Source organism: Scardinius erythrophthalmus (genome assembly GCF_964197995.2).
Source record: "Scardinius erythrophthalmus genome assembly, chromosome: 10".
NCBI lineage: Eukaryota > Metazoa > Chordata > Actinopteri > Cypriniformes > Leuciscidae > Scardinius > Scardinius erythrophthalmus.
Genome location: NC_138230.1, coordinates 10,289,889 through 10,310,833, shown reverse-complemented (window position 1 = coordinate 10,310,833; position 20,945 = coordinate 10,289,889). Strand labels below are relative to the sequence as shown.

Below are 20,945 nucleotides of genomic sequence, written 5' to 3'. Positions count from 1 at the left end.
TACTTTTTCATGTAACTGACTTAAAGTTTTGAACTGTCTTAAAAAAAACTTTTGATTAACAGTTCATGCAGACGGACCCTGGTCCTTTTGTTTGACATAAACCTAATAAACTAGTTCACTTCCATTAGAAACCTGTTCAGCACAATCTCTCTTATATTTCTATCTCTTACCTGTGAGGATCAGATGTGTCCACAAGACTCTTTGAACGGATCAATAAATATTCTGTTGTTTAAAGAAGTTGATCGTTTCAGGAGTCCATATTGTTGTTGATAAAGTTAGTTCCACTTTCTCTGAATCTCTCTGAACTACAGTGATGTCAGAGCTCTGAGTGTATTCTCACACTTACATTTGTCCCTGTATTCGGTGTGTTTGGTTCATGTATTTATGGGCGTTTCTTCAACTAGGGGCACTTTTAGGCTTGTGAAATTGAATAAAAAAAACTTGTTCAAAAGTCACGTAACACAGTCTCATAAGTTTAAATAATTTGTCTAGTTTTAAGGTCTGTAAGAGGACAAACTTAGATTACAAGAGAAATTTTAAATTTTTTCCGACCTGCAATGAACAAATGTCATTTCCACCACATCTCTATATACAGCTGTTATTTAAACAGAATAACTTATGCCAATCAAGAATTGTCTAAGATAATTTTTGTAACTAGTTTTATCAGTTTTTCCACAATGTACAATAATTATACATTTTGTCAATGAGATAAATTAACTGCCCTAAGGACCAAATGGTGAACTGTACACCTGTCACACTCTGAAATTTAATTTTGGTTTGAGCAAGAGCTTATTAGAAAATAAATAACTTGAATTTTTATATTAAGTAAAGCATGATCTCGTAAATTGTGGATACATACAGTGGTGGTCAAAATTGATGGCACCACTGATAAATATGATAAAAAATGGCTGTAAAAAATAAATCTGCATTGTTTATACTTTTGATCTTTCCTTCAAAAAATTCGCAAAAATCTAACCTATGAAAGAATCATAATAGAAAGGTAGTGAAAATTTTTTAAGGAGGTTTTATTGTTAGTTTAAAGGGGTCATATAATGCCATTTTTGTACAAGCTAATATGATTCTTTAGGGTCTAAATTAAATGTTTGTAATATACTTTAATCAAAAATTCTCATTAGTATTGTAAGAAAACACTCATTTTACCTGGCCAAAAATGATGTCTCTTTAAATGATAATGAGCTTTGCTCACCCCGCCCCTCTGTTCTGTGCGTACACTGTTTCTAACACCACAATAACCATAACGCATTGTTCATTATAAACGTGGGATTATGAATTATAATGAGAACGTCGTACATAGAAAACATGCCGTAATGTACCCTTGAGTGTAAACAGCCGCATTCATCGTGAAACGTGCAGCAAGCGATATGCAAAGATTAATATAAATATGAATATAAAGGTTAATAAAACGTTACACTCACTTCAGTTCTTCTGGAGGTGCAGCAGGAACACGAATAGTTGGTACCGATCCTTTTTTCAGGAATAGCTTCTTAGCAAAACGTACTCGGTTACTAACGTAACCTCGGTTCTCTCTAGAAGAGGGAACGAGTACTGCGTACGATATCTTACGCTAGGGCAAAATCCTTTTTCCGCGAGATATTGAAGCCAAAAATTATCCTTAATTTTTCAATAATGCAAAACGCGTTGCGGCAGCATACAGACATAGGCGAGGCAGCTCGCGCGCCTATTGGCTGTTCTGCGGCAACTGCAGCAGCCTATCGAGCGAGGCCTGGCATGACGCCAGACCCAATGAGGGTGCTTCGCGCCCGCTGCGTCACATCCCGCCGAAACAGGCGTGGTCTAGGCCTATGAATACCGCTCGCAGGCAGCTATTATCTGGTTTTTCATCACAGAAGCAACCAGAGCGTGTGCATGCACGGCAAGATACGCAGTACTCGTTCCCTCTTCTAGAGAGAACCGAGGTTACGTTAGTAACCGAGTACGTTCCCATAGGAGAGGTCTCTCGTACTGCGTAAGATATCTTACGCTAGGGGACCCAATGCAAGACATCGTGCATGCAGGGATCTGACACCATAGACCCAAGGGCGAAAGCCCGGTGCTCATATAGTGCACAATCACCCAGGAAACTCACAGGGAGTCCGGGAAGAGGGAGGGGCGAAACCGCACTCTTCCACACATAGCAGCGTCGCTTAGACGCTAATTACATCATACAGACAGGGCGGGGTACGGCCTGAACTGATGGAGAAGTGTGGGTCTTACACAGTTTGCCCAAACACATCTTGTGCTATTATTTTACACTGTCGATCATTGAGCTGCGCTCAGCAGACACAGCATTCTGAGCTGATAGCATCAGGACAGACAATACTGGTTAACTAGAACGACAGCAGCCTGGCCTGCAGGACGGGAACCTCTACATTTAAACCTTATAAATGTAGACGGGGAGGCCCAGCCCACCGCCATACAAATATCTTGCAAGGCAATCCCACTCGACCAGGCCCACAAAGAGGCCATGCCTCTCGTGGAGTGCGCTCTGACACCCAACGGGCACTGCATGCCCTTAGAAGCGTATGCTAGCGCAATAGCATCAACTATCCATCTGGATAGGCTCTGTTTTGACGCGGCGAGTCCTTTAGAGCACCCACTGAACGAAACAAAGAGCTGCTCTGTCTGCCTGAAAGCAGACGAGCGAGACACATAAGCTCGCAACGCCCTGACTGGGCAAAGGAGGCTCGCGTCTCTTTCCTCATCAGGAACCGGTAGGGCTGACAGGGAAATGACCTGCGCTCTAAACGATGTGTTGAGGGATTTTGGAACATAACCGTGCTTAGGTTTGAGTATAACCCTTGAGTAATTCGGCCCAAATTCCATGCATGTCGCGCTCACTGAGTGCGCGTGTAAGTCCCCTATGTGCTCCACTGAAGCGAGAGCCAGCAGAAACACGGTCTTGAAAGACAGATGTTTCAGATCAATCGTCTGCAAAGGCTCGAATGGGCCACCTTTCATGGTTTCCAGTACCGTAGAAAGGTCCCATACAGGGACTGAGGGAGGTCTGGGAGGATTCAGTCTCTTAGCCCCTCTAAGGAAGCGGATGACTAAATCGTTCCTTCCTATCGACTGACCAAGCGTTGTTCTTGAGAACGCTGCTATAGCCGCCACATAAACTTTGAGCGTGGAAGGGGTTCTACCCTTATCTAACAGCTCTTGTTGGAAGGAAGGCACCTCCGTCACTCCACAGTCTGTGGGTGACACGCCACGGGCTGTGCACCAGCCCGAAAACACTGACCATTTCGAGGAGTAGAGACGTCTCGTAGACGGAGCTCTAGCCTGCGTGATCGTGTTTATCACTCCCTTAGGGAGCTCAACATGTACCCGTTGATGGCCCAGACATGAAGGGACCACAATTCCAGGTGAGGATGCCAGATCGAGCCGTAGCCTGAGAGAGGAGGTCTCTCCTCACTGGCACTGGCCATGGGACAGTGCTCGCTAGCTGCATCACAGCTGGGAACCAAGGTTGGTTCTTCCAGAGCGGCGCCATGAGCAGTACCAAGCATCCTTCTTCCTTGATCCGCTCTATCACCTGAGGCAGGAGAGAGACGGGGGGAAAAGCATAGAGCGGGCGGCGGGGCCATACATGAGCCAGCGCGTCCCTGCTCTTGGAGAAAAACTCCGGGCAGTGAGCGTTTTCTTGAGACGCGAACAGGTCTACTTCCGCTCTGCCAAATTTCCTCCACAGCAGTTGGACTGTCTGTGGGTGTCGAGACCATTCGCCTGCCTGAATATTGTTCCTGGACATTCTGTCTAGTCCTATGTTTAGGAGTCCTGGCATGTGCACTGCTCTCAGCGAGCGCAGGTTGCACTGAGCCCACACCAGGAGGCGTTCCGCTAGCCTGTGCAGGTTCTTGGACCTGAGGCCGCCCTGGCGATTTATGTAGGACACCACAGACATGTTGTCCGAGCGGACCAGGACGTGGCGTCCTTTTATTTGGGAACAAAAACGCGTCAGCGCGTTGTCTACTGCCAGCATTTCGAGGCAGTTTATGTGCAGGAGCTTCTCCCGTTCTGACCACTGGCCGAAGAACGGTCTGCCCTCGAGCAGCGCTCCCCATCCCGAGGTGGATGCGTCCATTGACACCACCCTCACCCTCGAGGAAGTCCCCAGGCTTACACCTGATCGGTACCAGTCGTCCGCTTTCCAAAGTTTCAGAGCTGCAACGCACTTCTGATTGACCTTGAGACGAAGCAAACCGGATGTCCACACTCAGCGTGGGACTCGCGCTTTCAGCCAGAACTGCAGTGGGCGCATGCGGAGCAGGCCCAGCTGGAGCACTGAGGATGCTGAGGCCATGAGACCCAGCATCTTCTGAAATTTCTTGAGCGGGACAGATGCGCCGCAGCGGGAAGAGTTCGCTGCGCGCTGAATGTCCACCGCGCGCTGTGGTGATAGTTGCGCTATCATAGACAGCGAGTTCAACTCTGTGCCCAGGAAAGATATCGTCCGACTGGGGGACAGAGAGCTCTTCGCCCAATTGACTCTGAGACCTAAATTCTCAAAGTGTTCGAGTAAAATGGTCGTGTGCTCTATGAGCACTGAGCGAGATTGCGCTAGAATTAGCCAATCGTCCAAATAGTCCAGTACTCGCACGCCCTTCATTCTGAGGGGTGCGAGTGCCGCGTCCATGCACTTCGTAAATGTACGGGGTGCCAGGGATAAACCGAACGGCAGGACTGTGTACTGATATGCCTGGCCCTCGAAGGCGAATCTCAAAAATCGCCTGTGACGTGACGCTATTTGTATTTGAAAATACGCGTCCTTCAGATCTATTGACACGAACCAGTCTCCTCGGCGAATCTGAGCGAGGATTTTTCTGGTCGTGAGAATCCTGAACTGTCGCTTCACAAGCACTTTGTTCAGTTGCCTTAGATCTAGTATGGGTCTGAGACCCCCGTCTTTTTTCAGTACCAGGAAGTACTGAACCCACTTCGAACCCACTTCAGAACCCACTTCGAAACCCTGGGCAGCTTTGCCCATGCATCTGCATGAATAGCTAGGGGTTGAATACGAAGTGTGCTCCGTTCGCTCAGTGATGGAGAGGCTTCGGTGTGCTGTAACACAAGCGTCGCGCTCGTGACATTTGAGGCAGGGGGCGCGCTGATAACGGCGGGCAGATTGCCCGCGCTCGACGACTCTGCGGCGGTCAACTGAGAGGGGGAGGGCTGGGCGAGTCCCGTAGGAACTGTCATGTCTGTGTGTGGATGTGGGCGCGGGATAGCGGGCACATTTATCACACCGAAAGCATTTTTCGCTTGAGTGAAGCGAATGCCTGTTGGTTTCGTTTTTACAGAAACCGTGAGACATGCATAACGTAGTGTGTGTGGGCACTGGGTAGTGGGCACATTTACCACGTTTGATGCGCAATCGATCTGAGTCGATTTTATGTGCGCGAGCCCTGTGTGACAGGCTGTAAGACGGGACACCAGAAAATACACTCCCTTGGGGATTTATCTGGGTAGCCATAAAAACAGCTTTTGTGTGCAGGCAAGCGGGCGACAGAACCGGCTTGTTGGCTGCAGAAAACACTGGACCAGTCACACTTGCTGGAACTGGAGAAGCGAATAGCTTTGGTGGAAGTTTGGTGGATGAGCGGGAGCGCGGTCTCGCGCCTCGGGCCTGGCAGCGCTGCGAAGAGGCGGCAGTGGGCGGTGGCTGGGGCTGTGAGCTCTGTGCAGACGGTTTCGCACGGCCTGCTGCAGAGCTGGAGCGCTTCGGGAGGAAGTGCTTCATAGCCTGTGACGCTTTCTGTACCTCGGCGAATCTCTCCGCAAAGTCCTTCACGGAGGATCCGAAGAGGCTGGCGGGAGAAAGCGGGAAAGCAGGACGTAGCGACTTCTTTGTGCAGCTCAGGAAGAAAGGGCGCTGGTTTGGAAGCAGGCGAAGCGCGCTCCCCAGGCAGGAAAAAGCCATCCAGCCGGTTGTGAGTGGGCTGCTGGGGCGAAGACCACTCGAGGCCAAGGCTCACCGCAGCCTGTGCGAGCACTCGCATGAGCTCCGTCTCAATGGACGCTCTCTTGCCTGACGAAGTGTGGGCAGGGGGCGTGAGATCCTCAGAGCTCGCCCAATCCTCACTGCCTGACGCCAGGATAGAGCAGGAATCCTCTTCTCCCAGCAGGGCTTCCTCGTCAGCAATGTCGACGGAAGCGGCAGCAGACAGCGGCCGCTGTCCGTCAGGAAGAGAGGCTGACGAAACCGGTGAAGCAGGCAGGCGAACCGGCGAGCTTTGGCGGCTGGGGGAAGGCTCCGGGACCCGCTTGGCACGGCGCTTTTTACGGCGCGACACCGCGGTGGGCGGGGGAGCAGTCGCGGCGAAGAAGGCCAGGCGAGTCCTCAGAGTCGCCATGGGCAGTAGCTCGCAGTGAGGGCAGCCACCGTCAGCGAGCGCGAGAGCTGCATGTTCCTCACCCAGGCAGGAAACGCATATCACATGGCGGTCCCCGTCGCTGAGTGTGGCTCTGCACGAGCTGCAGGAAGGGATCTTTAAAAAGACGCTGCTCTTTTAGGATGTGTGTCGCGGCAGCAACACACACACACAATACAGAGATCGAAAAGGATATAGGCGCCGGAAAGCGCAGCAGGATGGCAATGAAGGTGGCGCGGCCAGCAACTTCAGTGACTCGTCCCGCTGAAGGTGCTCTCTCTCAACGGCACGGCTTCTCTCCAGCTCCAGCGATGCGTGTACTTCGCTTGAAGGATGAAAAATCACATAATAGCTGCCTGCGAGCGGTATTTATAGGCCTAGACCACTCCCGTTTCGGCGGGATGTGACGCAGCGGGCGCGAAGCACCCTCATTGGGTCTAGCGTCATGCCAGGCATCGCTTGATAGGCTGCTGCAGTTGCCGCAGAACAGCCAATAGGCGCGCGAGCTGCCTCGCCTATGTCTGTATGCTGCCGCAACGCGTTTTGCATTATTGAAAAATTAAGGATAATTTTTGGCTTCAATATCTCACGGAAAAAGGATTTTCGCCTAGCGTAAGATATCTTACGCAGTACGAGAGACCTCTCGTAAGAGAACCAGCTTTACTGGCCCTCGTTTGTAAAGCTGTCTGGTGTGAAATGATTCGAGCAAACATGAAAGCATGGACGTTGATCGTGGGGAATCCCCGCGAGGGAACCCCCGGGTCAATGCTTTGGGAATATTCCATCAAAATGACTGTGTTCCTTATTACACCCAAGAACAGAGCGCCACAATCGCTTAGACAGATGCCATTCTTCACCAGCATATCAATGCACTATGATGACAGACAGCTCGCTCACGAGCAAGGGCGGGTATGTGTTGAAACGCAGTGCTGTCAATCACAATCGTGGGAGGGGCGTCGATTTTGTGACGTCACAAAATCGAACGGCTTGATTTCAGATAGGGTCAAACCCAAACATATAATGAGATTAAAAAAAAAAAACACTGGATGGATTTTTACTATTTTATGATGGTTGTGTGCAGGCACTGCCAACACACATTTCAGTACAATCAACTTGTAAAAAGGCATGTACCATTATATGACCCCTTTAAAAAAGAAAGAGGATTTTGTCCAAAATTATATGTATTTTTAAAAATATGACCAAAGTAGCCTACATAAAAAGTGCACATAGTCTTAGAATCACCCTTGAATTGAGACTGATGTTTCTGTCAGGTCATGAAGAAGAAAAATAGCAGACTTACAAAAGCTTGATTGTTTGGTGATATCTGAAGAGTTTCCAGGACAAATAGCCTACTGCTCAACGTAAATGTTGCCGCAGATTTGTTGTTTTGCACGCGTTTTCGACGTGCTGTTTCCTTGTGGCTTAAATAATTAAATAAGGTAAAAAATAATAAACTTTCAAAAGTCTGAAATTAAAGTCGGATATGCCAATTCATTTATTAATAAAACGAAAAATGAAACCTTTCTTAAATAAAACTTAACTCAAGTCAGTCTCCATGTTTACACGCCGTGTCTCACGTGTTGCTCTTACATCTGATATTTTATGGGACGGTCTGTCGCTCTCGTAGAGGCAGGGTTTAGGCGATCTGCTGTGAGAAACACTGCTATGATTTTACAAAATCCAAATTAAAAGGTTTATAATGTCTCAAACAAAAGAAAGCAGCAGTAAACGAGTTTCTCAACATAACGATTTATCTCAGTGTTTGAACAACTAGTATAAATGGTTTTAATAACATTTATCAAGATGCTTACACAGTCCAGTTTTAAATTCAAGAACTGGCCACCAAACAACACACTGTCTCAGTTTTATTCAAAACAAGATGGTAAAAAAACAAAAACAAAAAATAATGACAGAACCAATTTTTTACAGTAGCTACACAAGTTTGATGGATATCCAAAAGCAAGAGGCAACGGTCTGGATCCACTGATGCATCATCTATGTAACGTAATAAATAAAAAAATTCCAGCATTATGAGCAGTTCTGGAACCTCAGGTTTGCAATATATATCATGCAATAACAGACTACAAATCACATGAGAGCTTCACTACGGTCAGGGAAGAAGCAAACACAAGTGGAGAAAAGCAGGAGAAGATCCAGACGCTCTGGTCCGGAGAGAATCAGGATTGACTGAAGAGGTTTGTGTGAATGTCTGTGTGTGAGACTGAGGGGATCCGTTAGGCCGAGTAATCCTGCAGAATCACACAAATCACACTATTACACTCTGGAGAAAAAGATGAGCTAATATGTGTGAAAGCTCCTACAATTCAAATTTACATTATTTTATTAACAAAAGATTTCTCAATATATTAAGCAGTGGGAAAATATCAGAATATGCAAATACTGTCATCACTGATTGGTCTGTAGATCTGGCACATTCAAACTTTAGTTTATATAACATTATATTTAACAGCAAAATATTTTAAAGGTGCCCTAGAATGTGAAATTGAATTTATCTTGGCATAGTTAAATAACAAGAGTTCAGTACATGGACATGACATACAGTGAGTCTCAAACACCATAGTTTTCTCTTTCTTATTTAAATCTCGTTTTTGAAAAACACCCCTGAAAAACAGGCGAATCTCCACATAACACCAACTGTGACGCAACAGTTGGGATCATTAATATGTACGCCTCTAAAAATTTGCATAAGCCAGCCCATGCTCAGTGCCAGGCGAAACTGCACAGCCGAATCATCGGAAGTTCTGCAGGTGAAGAAACAAGCGAGGATCATAGAGAAAATGGCAGATCTATCTACAATCTATAATCGGATACCGCTACAGTTTAATTCGAAGTTGTTAGTTGCTCTGCCCATTTCACCGCGGACTGTTTTTCTAACCTGGAACAATATCAATATCTCTCGGCGTCTCAAACGGACGAAGGGGGCAATTTCAACTAACGTTATATTCCCGCAAGCGGTAAGTAGTGATTTTATTAACGATAATTTACACTGTTATCTAGATCCAGCGCGATATTGTTTTTTCCTCGAGAGACATCTTGGCTTGCAGACGAGCGAACGAAGCATGGCAGTTGCTCAGTGTTTGGATGTAACTACAAATGAACACAAAAATATTTTTTTAGCTCCTTCATCCGAGCCTCTGGAGAACCAGTGGGTTATGTGAATTTCTGATGTGTAATTGTTCAAGTCCAGACAGATAATCTTTCTCTCAAAGTCGTTCAACACTGTTTATGCATCAGTAAATCGCGTTGCAGTGATAAGATCTTCATTCACGCGATCGACAGGCTGTCATCTGCTCAATGCTGGAATAGATCTAAATACTTAAAAAACTTATGATTCGTTAATCCCGATAGCTGTAATAGTAAAAACGTATAATCGCTGTAATAGTAAATGTTTTCCAGATAGCTCTACATGTAATGCCAGATATTTCATATGCAAGCATGTCAGCCAATCACAGCAGTGGGCGTTTACACTGAAGTCTCACAGCAGACACGCCCCTTCAAACAGAGTGTCCAGATCAGGGTATGAAATCAGGCTAGGAAATATGCCTTTTATTTCTAAATTATAACAAATTTTGATCTAATAAACATACTAACATTATAAGGGCACCCCAGGAAACATTATAAAATAATAAAATAATCCATTCTACGGCACCTTTAAGTTATTTACATGTGTACGAGAGAAGTACATTTGAACTTACCGCTCTGGGTTTCTTGTTCATCTTCATGTCAAATCTGTAAAGGGAAAACAAATGAACTCCATCATGGTCAGATAAACCATTGAACCCGTTTAAAACCCTGCATGCAACTAACTAAAAACCCCAACATGTCTATGAACTCCACAAGCATGCAGCTGAAAAATAAATGCAAAACCAAAACAAAACTGCAGCAACATCTGCGAATGATGAGACAGAAGCAAGCATCACAGCATTCATCCACGCGACGTGGACGGCCCTACGCAGCTAACGGACAGAAGACACGCGACTGAGAAACAGGAAGTAAAATTGAGACTTACTCAAAGTCATAATCAAACATGCCAGAGGGGCTGAAGGGGGCAGCGTTAGGAAGGAAGAGAGCATCAGAGGTTAGTGCACTACACGACCAGCACATCAATCCCACAGTGGACTAGATAGGGTGTCAAAACTTGGGTTTATATGTAGACACTAAAGCATCCTCTATAGGGCATCAGTGAATATCAGACCCTAACTAGTGCTCATCTTATTTAATGGGAAACGATCCTGGATGCAAACTTCATCTGCTCCAAAGCAAACCACACTTAACAAAATCAAGATTCACGATCATTTTTGTGGCTTAATGATAGGATTATATCAGCAAATGGATTTTGTACAACAATAAAGACAAATTTGAAAGGGTCTGAAAATAGTTAATATATTAGACCCCAGTTAATATCAAACCCTCCAATCCATAGTAAATTTCCATAAAATATCTCAGTGAGATGTTGAAAACTAGCTTCCCAATCTTCCTTCTGTCCATCTAATACAAACACAGATTCAAACGGTTTCATTAGAGTGTTTCATTCTTTAATCAAACCATCCTCTTATACAGTAGGTCTGAACTGGACAAAACAGCATTAGAAAAACATTAGGACAGAGTAAGAGTCTTTAGGCCAAATCCATAAGAGAGTAAAGAACAAAAATAAAAGAACAGAAAGGAAAGAACAAAAATGAAACTGAAGTAACTCCTCCCGTTTGGAAAAGAGGCATGGCAATCATAATCATCTATGAATACGTCAATTTATGACTGATCCCCCATCCACTCAGAGGAGTCCACAGGACATTACATCAAATATTTCACAGCCTGTTCTGAATTAGCACTGGATCAGCTGGAATGAGGTCATAAATAAATAACCATCTTATATCCTGGACCCCAAGGGCATGCTGGAGATCGGGTACCTGTGTCTGTTCTTGTTCTTGCGTTTCTTGTGGCTGTTGTGGTGGCTTCCAGAGGAAGACGAAGCGGCTTTCTGGGGTTTCAGGTCCTGTAGGGCTCCGTCTGCCTCCTCTGTGTCTTCCTGGCTGGGTTCGTTTTCCTGGTTCTGGAGGTCCGGGGAAGTGTCGCTCTCTGTCCCGCTGCCTGGCTCGCCTATAGGAGCAGAGGAAAAGGAAAGTTTATAAACATAAAGTGATTAACACATCAGGCCACTAAGTACCCTTGTACACAATCAAAGTAACTTGCAAAACAATCGTCAAATTGGCATAGGGTTTCTCTTAAAAATTGGTTTCTCTTAAAGGTACACTATGTAACTTGTTTTTCTCAATACATCATCCTTCATCATCAATCCTTCTTCCAAAAAGTGTTTCTGTCCTACCCTACGCATGTTGTAAGTGTTTATATTTTAGACCTGAAGGGATGTTTTTTTTAGCGTGGGCAAATTGCGTGTCTCGTCATATCCGTAAATAGAAAAAAGTTGCTTCGGCTTCACCATCACCACATTTTTTTAAATATTTGTTTAGAAAATCTCTAAGGCCTCTATTTTCCTCTTCTCTTCTCTTCTCTTCTCTGAACACCAGACTTGTGCTGTAGTACAGTTTATTGCTTTCTTAGACACATCACAACGAGCGAGAAAGGTTGACATGAAGCAGCTAAATCTCAAACATCTGAGAATCTGCTGGCAAAAAGAGAACATGACAGATCTCGTAATAACAAGAATCAACATCGGCTTGGCTTTTCGGAGATGGCGAGAACTGATTTAAAATGTTGTAAAGGCGATGGAGATGGTGTTTTACTTACGCAACAGGTGAGTGAGGTATTTTATTGAACAGATAAATTGTCATATGCAGTTCTCTAACAGAGTTGATTGTAAAGCATTATCTATTGTGAAAGGTCATTTCATTATGGTTGTTGTAGCGCTGTGCTAGAATTTATTTTCAAGGAAGTACCGTGTCTATTAATGGGTAAAGATACAGTAACGTCTTCAGCTCGTCAGCTTGAGATCCTTTCCTTCTAAACTGGTTATATCTCTTAAAGGAGAACTCCGGTCAATTTTAACATTGAGCTCATTTTTTTGTACATTTGGAGTGCTGTCAGTACAGAGAACAACGACAAAAATCGGTGTTGCCTACACCGTGTTATCCTCTTTTTAAAATTTGCACCCTGTTGACTTCAATGGGGCAAGTACTAAACCTGCTTTTAGCCTCTTAACATCCTTGATGTGTCATTACAAGTGCACAGGTCATGTGAGTGATTCCTTCGGAGTGAACGCGTGTACATCTGACTGCAGTAGATGTGAAAGATATGTATAAAAATGATGTTATTTAAGCCAGCGCAAATACCTGTTTTTACATCCTGTTTTCGGTTGAAGTCCAAAGTAGTCGATTGCCGAGTTCACGCGCATAGGTTTAGTTACCTATAATCACGCGCGTGAACTCGGCAATCGACTAATCGACACATCAAGGATGTTAAGAGGCTAAAAGCAGGTTTAGTACTTGCCCCATTGAAGTCAACAGGGTGCAAATTTTAAAAATAGAATAACTCGGTGTAGGCAACACCGATTTTTGTCGTTGTTCTCTGTACTGACAGCACTCCAAATTTACAAAAAAATTAGCTTAATGTTAAAATTGACCGGAGATCTCCTTTAAGACTAGTAGTGAATGTTTTATGAGCAGTAGAATATCCATATTCATCCGCACAGTCACACAGAGCCGAAGCACAACCAAAACAATGTTCTTCAGCAAAACGCATGCAGATTTGTTTTTTTTTTTAACCAAAAGTTCCAATGTGTACCTTTAGGTGTGTTCGACATAAAACGAGACAGAGATAGCTGCAGGTCGGAGTAATGGAGTGAAAAAAGTTTTGTGTTCAAAAAGTACAAGTTGTGTTGGACTTGAAGTGGCGCTGTGAAGACCGATCAGTGTATGACATCAAAGCACTGCGAGAGCGATTGGAAACCACAGAGCCGTCTGCTCTTGTGATACTTGGATGCCAGACACCGATCAGTCTTCACAGTGCCACTTCAAGTCCAACACAACTTTTAACTTTGTGAGCTGCCAACCTAGACAGCATTTCTGGACTTCACATGCACATTCTGAATGTTCGTTTGACGATACTCAAAAATGCTGCATAGGTAGATGATGAGCCTGTTAGGGAGGGTAATCTCTACACAGGCAGCTCACTAGGTTTTAAAGCACAATCCATTTAACAATAAATGAAGATTCATGATTAACTGAAATTTCTTGCAAACACAAGAAGTTTGAGATTCTACTCACGTTTTTCATTCATATGATCAGGAATCCCTCCAAGAGCACAAACAGCCTGTAAGACAATTCACACAAAAATAATGAATTTAGATAATTTTCTTAATTATTGTTTAATATCTTTGTTATTATTTCTTCTTATATATTTCTAAAATACTGACCGCCACTGATGTGACAGAGGACTTGCTGAAAAGACGTTCCGCTTCCTTGAACTTCCTGTTTCTCCGATCAGTCTTGCTGTTGGAATTCCTAAAGCAGAAGAAAGCTGATGCTGACCTGGATGACTTTAAGATTTATATTATACATCATTAAACCACATGATGTCACTTTACACTCACTTTTGATTGGTCAGATATCGGTCCCATCCTCGAATGATGTTCCCGTACATCTGAGTGTCCTCCAGGTAACTGCCTTCAAATGCATAAATCTGTCTTTCCAGATTCACCAGAGTCTCCTGAGGAAAAATACATGCAAAATATGTAAAGTGTATATATATACTCTGTACATACTGTTCATTTAAACATAAAACTAAAAACGAAGTCAAGCAAAATTCCCGTTAAAAATAATTGTAGCTGCAGCTGTCAATCATACATGGCCTACATATGATCACATCGTAATAATATTAATTTCACTGTGCAGTTCTACAATCTTCACTCATTTTTGAAACTGTTCAAAGTAAACCTCAAGCTATGCATAAGTGGCATGATGTCTTTAATGTTGTATATCTGCTGTATGTTGTGCATCAGGAGGCGCCATAACAAAAGCGGCTAACACAGTTAGCATGTTAACATAAATATACAAGATATACAGCAGTTCTTGGAAGAGTCATTTTGATATATGTAGTACAAATATGATTATATAAGACTATCCGATTATTAAATACAAACACACATGCATTAATTTTAAATAATGTATATGTACAAGTCTATTTCAGTCTCGCGTTAGCATGCTTATCACAGATACGGGTATTCCAGTCAATATACGCATTATTTAGTGCCGGGTCAAGATGGTTTTTGGACTTTTGGATATTTAGAAACGTGTATAATTACCGCAAGCTCTTGCTTTCTCTTGACCAGCTCGGAAAGCTCGCGGCGGGTATCGGGGATCTGCGGTGGAGTCGCTTTGGCGTGCATCGCCATGATGGAACTGAACTGCTCAATGACCGAGAAGAGCTGATGCGGATCCTTCGACTGCAGTACTTCACATGTCCTCCAGTCCGACAGGGGACGCTCGCTCCCCTCCACAGGAGAATTCGAATCGAATAAAATGGAGTATTTATTTTATTTTTTTATTCGAGAAAGATAAATTACAACCAAGCGGGAAGGAAGTCGACCGGAAGTTGAAGTCGGCCGGGTGCCGCCATCTTGAGCGGAACTTCACTTGCGTTAGCAATCCCATTGACTTCCATTCATTTTGGCGTCACTTTGACAGCGAATAACTTTACATCTGAGGCGTTTGAAGACTCCATTTGTCCATTTTTTATTTCTAAAGAAACACGACAATGTATAAAATGCTCCATTACCTTGTAGCTTACGTTATGGCCCCGTAGAAGCAGTTTTTGTAAAAGTAGGCTAACGATTGCGTCATAACCAAGCGACTCTTTGTCGCACATTAGAGAGATTACCGTATGGACAGGATGAGAAGCTCGCGGGCAATCGGGGGGACGTAGAGGCAAAATGACAATATAATTAATCAGAATACCTAGCAAAAGTTGAATCTGCTCCAAGCTCATGGACAATTCCTACTCACACTCTCCGTCTCTGCAAGTTTCGGAAGGGAATGATTCAGATTTCTCTTGGCACAGCTACTAGAAGACAGACGGGTTGCTCACGTGGTCCGTGTAACGCTTTGCTCGGTTTGAGTCTGCGCGTCAGGAAAGGAAGTGCTAAGAAATCGCTAAAAATGGGCTTCACTTGTCTCCAATGGGGTCGCTGTGTCCATTTCTTTTACTGTCTATGATTACAACTGTGCAAACACGAATATCTTATAAATCTAGAACATTTCCAACAATGTACAAATTAAACAAGTAAAATCATTCTTGCACAATCATAGGAAAAAAATTAAAAGAACGAAACAAAGAGAGAGAGAAAAAAGAAACAGCAAACAGATATTACATTTACATTTATTCATTTAGCTATTTCTTCAAAAAAGAAGTACATTTTCTATTGTCACTTATTGATTTGATTAAATATTCTACTTTACATAAGAAATCTTTAAAAGTAGGAATTTTATTAAGAAAACTTTGTTTGTGAAAATAAAACTTTGCCACAAGAATAAGAAAGTTAATAGTAGATTCTAAAGATTTGTTTGGGTTTTCAAAAAGACAAAAAATGAGCATTTATTCCTCGAAACCTCTATGCTCCACACCTGTAACGGGATCCTCCAGGATTTTCTTCATTATTTTTTTTTTTAAAAATAGCAGTTTTCGAAGACATTTGTTTTCGGTTGTCATCCCTCTAAATTTAAGTTCTTTAGGCCTTTCGGTTTGGGTACGATCAGTTTTTATGCCAGGGAAATATAATAATAATATTCTGACGGTGTATACAATTGAAGCCCATGCCCATTTGTGTCAATCAATGTTTAAGAAATATAACATTTATCAGATTTGAGATTACATAAGTAGTTGTTTCCATGTGACGTATGCTCTTTGGCCAATTAAACACGGACACTAACGGATAAGCCACGCCTTCATGATGTTTTACGTTTGCGTTCTTTTTCTTTCTAGCCAATATGACATTTCTATGCCTTCAGCTAAATAACATGGAGCTCGCCCCGCACAACAAGATCTCGCGCTTTCTCCCGCTTTTTTTACTTTCCGGTCATTTTACACACAAATGTATCCAGTAGCCACCAAGCGGCGCCAGAGTATTTGTTATAAAAGCAACTAGCCTTGCGTTTACTAATGTAAAAGCATGCCTTTGGGTTTGGGGTAAGATTTTAGGGAGGACAATGAATGGAACGAAAGGAAGGAAAACTATTAATAAAATATTTAATTAATTTCAATATCCTTTTAAACTCAATGGGTCGTAAAATTGTAGAATTTTATAAATCATTTAAAATATATATTTTTTTTTTGTAATGCGTTTGCCAAACTATTTTCCTGAACCCGTCACGTTTACATGTTGCCATGGCAACAAAGAGTAAATCCGACCGAAACTCTTGAGCGAGTTCAGCTACAACAGCATGAAAACACGAGCTCAGGCTTTTCTCTCGATATTTAAACTGACTGGTCATTATTAAATAAAGACTTTTCTTCTGTTTATCTTTTTCTTTCTCCCTCTACACATAGATAACTGCATGATTAGGGAAAGGAAGGCATGGGTAAACTACACAAAGGACTGAATGAATGTGAGTGATTTACCTCTAGTGACTGCTAAAGAGTTTTTATTTTACTGTATTTATTCTTATTCACAGTCATGTATCTTTTTCTATAGTAGGTCAGGGATGTGCTTCATCAATTCCTACCAAGTACCAGACAGTCATCATAAGTAATGAAGAGAAGAAAGGCTTTTCCTCACAGACAAAGAGGTTTCAGGATCACCTGGTGAGTTTCATAAGTAATCCAACTCGCCCACATTCAATAAAAAATCAGTCTGTCTGTCAGTTTGTCTATATGTCTGTCTGTCTGTCTATCATTTCAGAATGAGAACCCAGGTCCTGGTTCATATGTTTCACACGCAGGTGCTGAGGAATGCAGTCCTTCATTCTCTAAAAGAGGAACGGGCAGCTTTGCGTCAAAAGTGAGACCCTGATCATCAGACACTTTAATTACTGCTTTATCTTACATTAATCAATGCATGTGATGTCTGTTTTATCATTATGTAAGGTCTTAAATCTTAAAAATTCAAAACATACTTTCATTTTTAGACATTAGGCATTTTATATTGTTAAATAGGTTCATTCCTTGCAGCTCACTGAAATATTATATAAATATAACGACTGTTTTTGCATCTCAAGGCTGGTCGTGTGCCCCGTAGCTTTCCGAAGTTACACCCAGGACCTGATGCTTATAACCTCCAGGCGTCTCTTCTTTACAAGCACGATTTTAACAGAGGAGAATCCAGAACGTTCCGTCTGCCTCTTGCAGTAAAGAGGGAAAAGCAAAAGAGTGAAAGTCCTGCACCAAATCAATATGATGTACATATGTAGTATCATTGATTACAGTAAATATGACTTTAGCAAGTACTCCAGTCTTCAGTCCCATACACAAAATAAATATATTTGAAATATATTTTCAGGATATATTTTGGAATATATGCAAATATTTGAAATTGGCCCAATAAATATATTTCATACTTATATTTCATATATTTTTGTTATATTTCAGAATATATTTCAATGTATTTGGAAAATATGCCACATATATTTTTGACACTTACAGAAAAAAATACATTGAAATATAATCTGAAATATAACAAAAATATATGAAATATAAGTATGAAATATATTTATTGGGTCAATTTCAAATCATTGCATATATTCCAAAATATATCCTGAAAATATATTTCAAATATATTTCTTTTGTGTATGGGGTGTCACATGATCCTTCAGAAATCATTCTAATATGCTGATTTACTGCTCAGGAAACATTTATTATTATTATTATTATTATTATCAATGTTAAAAACAGTTGTGCTGATTCATATTTTTGTGGAAACCATGATGCATTTTTTTTCAGGATTCTTTAATGACTAGAAAGTTCAAAAGAACTGCATTTATTTGGAATAGAATCTTTTGTAACTTTTTAAATGTCTTTGCAGTGACTTTTGATCAATTTAATGCTTGCTAAATAAAAATATGAAATTATTTAAAATATTATTGTTTCTAAATTTTGAATTGAAATGTATGATTTATTTAATTTTCTGTCAGGTGTCTTATGATGTCGTGAACAGAGATTCAACCGTTTCGGCTCAATGTGCATTTCGCTCCAAAACCAGACGCAGTGTTACTTTAATGGACAACTTTAAAGGACCTTCTCCCTGTGAGTAACTCACATATTTGACCAGTTTTAGAATAATTAAGTTAGAGGCGCAATCCAAAATGCTAAAATTGTCAACACTTCATCAATTTACAGTAATTAAAAACATCATTATATTTGAAAGCATGTGAATATTGATGAGTGTTGTCAGCTTTTCAAGGGTGTGAATGTTCTTTTGCATGTAATTACAGCCACTGTACAGTTGGAATTATGGGTTGTATTTTAAATTCAGAAGTCAAATGAGGTATAGCATTCATTGGAAAAGAAAAGATATGCCCCGCTCACAATCAAATATTGTAATGCTATTAATCTATTTATTCATATGTTCATGTTTAAAACTATCAAACGAGAAAAGATATGACAGATTATGAATCTTTCTATCTCTATCCTTGTTCTGAAGGCCACTATAAAGTGAGTGATGCTTTGGTCCAGAAGACTCCTCTAGTTCCTGTCTCCTGTTTTAAATCCACCACCGCCCGGATCCAGCCGCCAGTGAGAAACAACATCCCCGGTCCCGGGACCTACAACCCATATCAACCACCAGAACCCGTGAAGAGAACCGTTCTGCCGTACGTGTTCAGTCACAACTGGACTTAAACCAATCAAATACATTTTATTTCATGCTCTTAAAGGGACAGTTCCTCTAAAAATGTAAATCCTGTCATCATTTACTCACCCTCATTTGTTCCAAGATATTTGCTAACACTTTAGTATGGGGAACACATATCCACTATTAACTATGACTTTTGCCTCAATAAACTCCTAATTTACTGCTTAATAGTTAGTACGGTAGTTTTTGTAGAGTTTAAGTTTAGGAATTGGGATGTAGAATAAGGTCATGCAGAATAAGGCATTAATATGTGCTTTATAAATACTAATAAACAATCAATATCCTAGTATCATACATGCTAATTAGCAACTAGTTAATAGTGAGAATTGAAACCTAAAATAAAGTGTTACCGGAAATGTTGAAAGATGTCAGTAACCAAATGGTTGATGGGCCTCATTGACTTCCATAGTATTTTTTTCCCCAAACTACAGAATTCAATGGGGTCCATCAACTGTTTAGAGACTGATAATCTTCAAAATATCTTTTTTTGTGTTCAACAGAAGAAAGAAATTCATACAGGTTTGGAACAACTTGAGTATGAGTAAATGATGAGAGAATTTTCATATTTGGGTGAACTATCCCTTTAAGAGCAATAATGCACTGGTGGAACGTCTACTATAAAAGAATTACTTTTTGGCCGTTTAAATATTGCTTGCAAAGAATTTCATCAGAATACACAGCTACTTTTGAAAATATCAGACATAACACAGCTGCTTTTATCATTAACTAGTTTTCAAAAGCCGTAAAAAAATAATCATGATATCTCAGATGTCTCATTCTTCACACTGTATTAAGCCGTTTTATGTTAGTCACATAAAATGATCAAAGTGTTATCGCTGTGCAGAAGGAGATTCTACTTAGGATTATCAGCGCCACCTCTGATACCCGCCAAAGACCCACCCTTCCCCGGCCCGGGACACTATGACATAGTGAACAACAATCCTCCAGCCAAACACCTTGTGTCCAGCGCCGCCTTCCTGTCTGGGACAAGCAGGTGGATACAGGAGGACAAAGTACAGGACATACCTGGTCCAGGTAACACTTACATCATCTCTGCTTCATTGAAAAATTAGGCTTTTACTTCATTTAGCTGGAGTTAGCTAAAGAGTTTACAATTTTGATCATGGAACGGTGTACTGAATATCCTAAATTTCCTCCTCCCAGGTTTCTATGAACCCACAGTCCTTTCAAAGCCATCGTTCTTGTATAATCCTGCAAAAATATGGATTCCTGCTTAAACAGCCTTAGTAAAGAAGTATTTATGTACTCTTATTTCATAAAATGTCAGCCACAGTAAGATTATTATTTCTTCTTTTATCTTATTGTGAATTATCAAATCAAATTTTTACTATGTCAGGTTAAGGACTTTTCTAAATGTGTATGACTTTAATAAAACCGTGTCTAGTAGCTTTTGAACTTCTAGCAGACATGTCTCGAGTGATCTGAACGAATCAAAGCATTCTCAGAAGCGCAGATCTGCTCTCTCGGTCTGACTCACGTCTGAACAGCTGAGCTCCAAACCCTTGATCCCTCAGCAGCTGATCCTGGACCTGCTGGACGGTGACCATGAATATGAGGGATGTGCTTCAGCTGATCCTGGGTCAGTGGTGTAATGAGCAGCTGTTGTGGGACTAGAGGAGGGTGTGGAGGTCTGTGCTCATCTGAACAATGCCAAAATCTATGAGGGGATTTCAGACGCTCATGACTTGGAAATGTCCTCTGTCGCTTCAGGGAATGAC

General features: G+C 41.9%; 3 protein-coding genes across 4 annotated transcripts in view; 1 reads left to right on the top strand and 2 right to left on the bottom strand.

The window, feature by feature from the left end:
- LOC308697118 (E3 ubiquitin-protein ligase TRIM39-like) overlaps positions 1 to 354 on the bottom strand; it is an 85,020-nt gene extending 84,666 nt beyond the window's left edge. Inside the window, exon 1 of the mRNA XM_081376226.1 lies at positions 171 to 354. The gene's annotated coding sequence lies outside the window, so the exon portion shown is untranslated. The remainder of the gene's footprint in view (positions 1 to 170) is intronic.
- A 7,887-nt stretch (positions 355 to 8,241) lies between these two features.
- meaf6 (MYST/Esa1-associated factor 6) lies at positions 8,242 to 15,200 on the bottom strand. 2 transcript variants are annotated; one of them, XR_014030941.1, is made up of 7 exons: positions 14,668 to 14,859; positions 13,957 to 14,072; positions 13,780 to 13,867; positions 13,631 to 13,676; positions 11,318 to 11,507; positions 10,106 to 10,898; positions 8,242 to 8,638 (listed from the first exon to the last, which is right to left on the bottom strand). XR_014030941.1 is itself a non-coding variant. In XM_081376682.1 (7 exons), the coding sequence occupies exons 1-7, from the start codon at positions 14,755 to 14,757 to the stop codon at positions 8,624 to 8,626; spliced, it is 579 nt and encodes a 192-aa protein (XP_081232808.1). In that variant the 5' UTR covers positions 14,758 to 15,200; the 3' UTR covers positions 8,242 to 8,623. The 2 variants fall into 2 exon arrangements, 1 of the variants encoding a protein (XP_081232808.1); XM_081376682.1 differs by having other exon boundaries at positions 10,106 to 10,139; positions 14,668 to 15,200.
- Positions 15,201 to 16,935: 1,735 nt separating this feature from the next.
- On the top strand, positions 16,936 to 20,444 carry stpg1 (sperm-tail PG-rich repeat containing 1; the record flags this gene model as incomplete). The annotated part of the gene is made up of 8 exons (XM_081376027.1): positions 16,936 to 16,966; positions 17,056 to 17,162; positions 17,260 to 17,358; positions 17,576 to 17,755; positions 18,488 to 18,599; positions 18,997 to 19,165; positions 20,051 to 20,241; positions 20,371 to 20,444. The coding sequence occupies 8 exons, from the start codon at positions 16,936 to 16,938 to the stop codon at positions 20,442 to 20,444; spliced, it is 963 nt and encodes a 320-aa protein (XP_081232153.1).
- Positions 20,445 to 20,945: the final 501 nt, after the last annotated feature.

Excerpts from the sequence above, each read along its gene's own strand:
- meaf6 (XM_081376682.1), bottom strand. The coding sequence starts at position 14,757 with ATGGCGATGCACGCCAAAGCGACTCCACCGCAGATCCCCGATACCCGC. Across the intron at positions 13,868-13,956 it reads CGATATCTGACCAATCAAAA|GAATTCCAACAGCAAGACTG; the intron begins GTGAGTGTAAAG and ends CTTCTGCTTTAG. Across the intron at positions 13,677-13,779 it reads CCTCTGTCACATCAGTGGCG|GCTGTTTGTGCTCTTGGAGG; the intron begins GTCAGTATTTTA and ends ATTGTCTTACAG.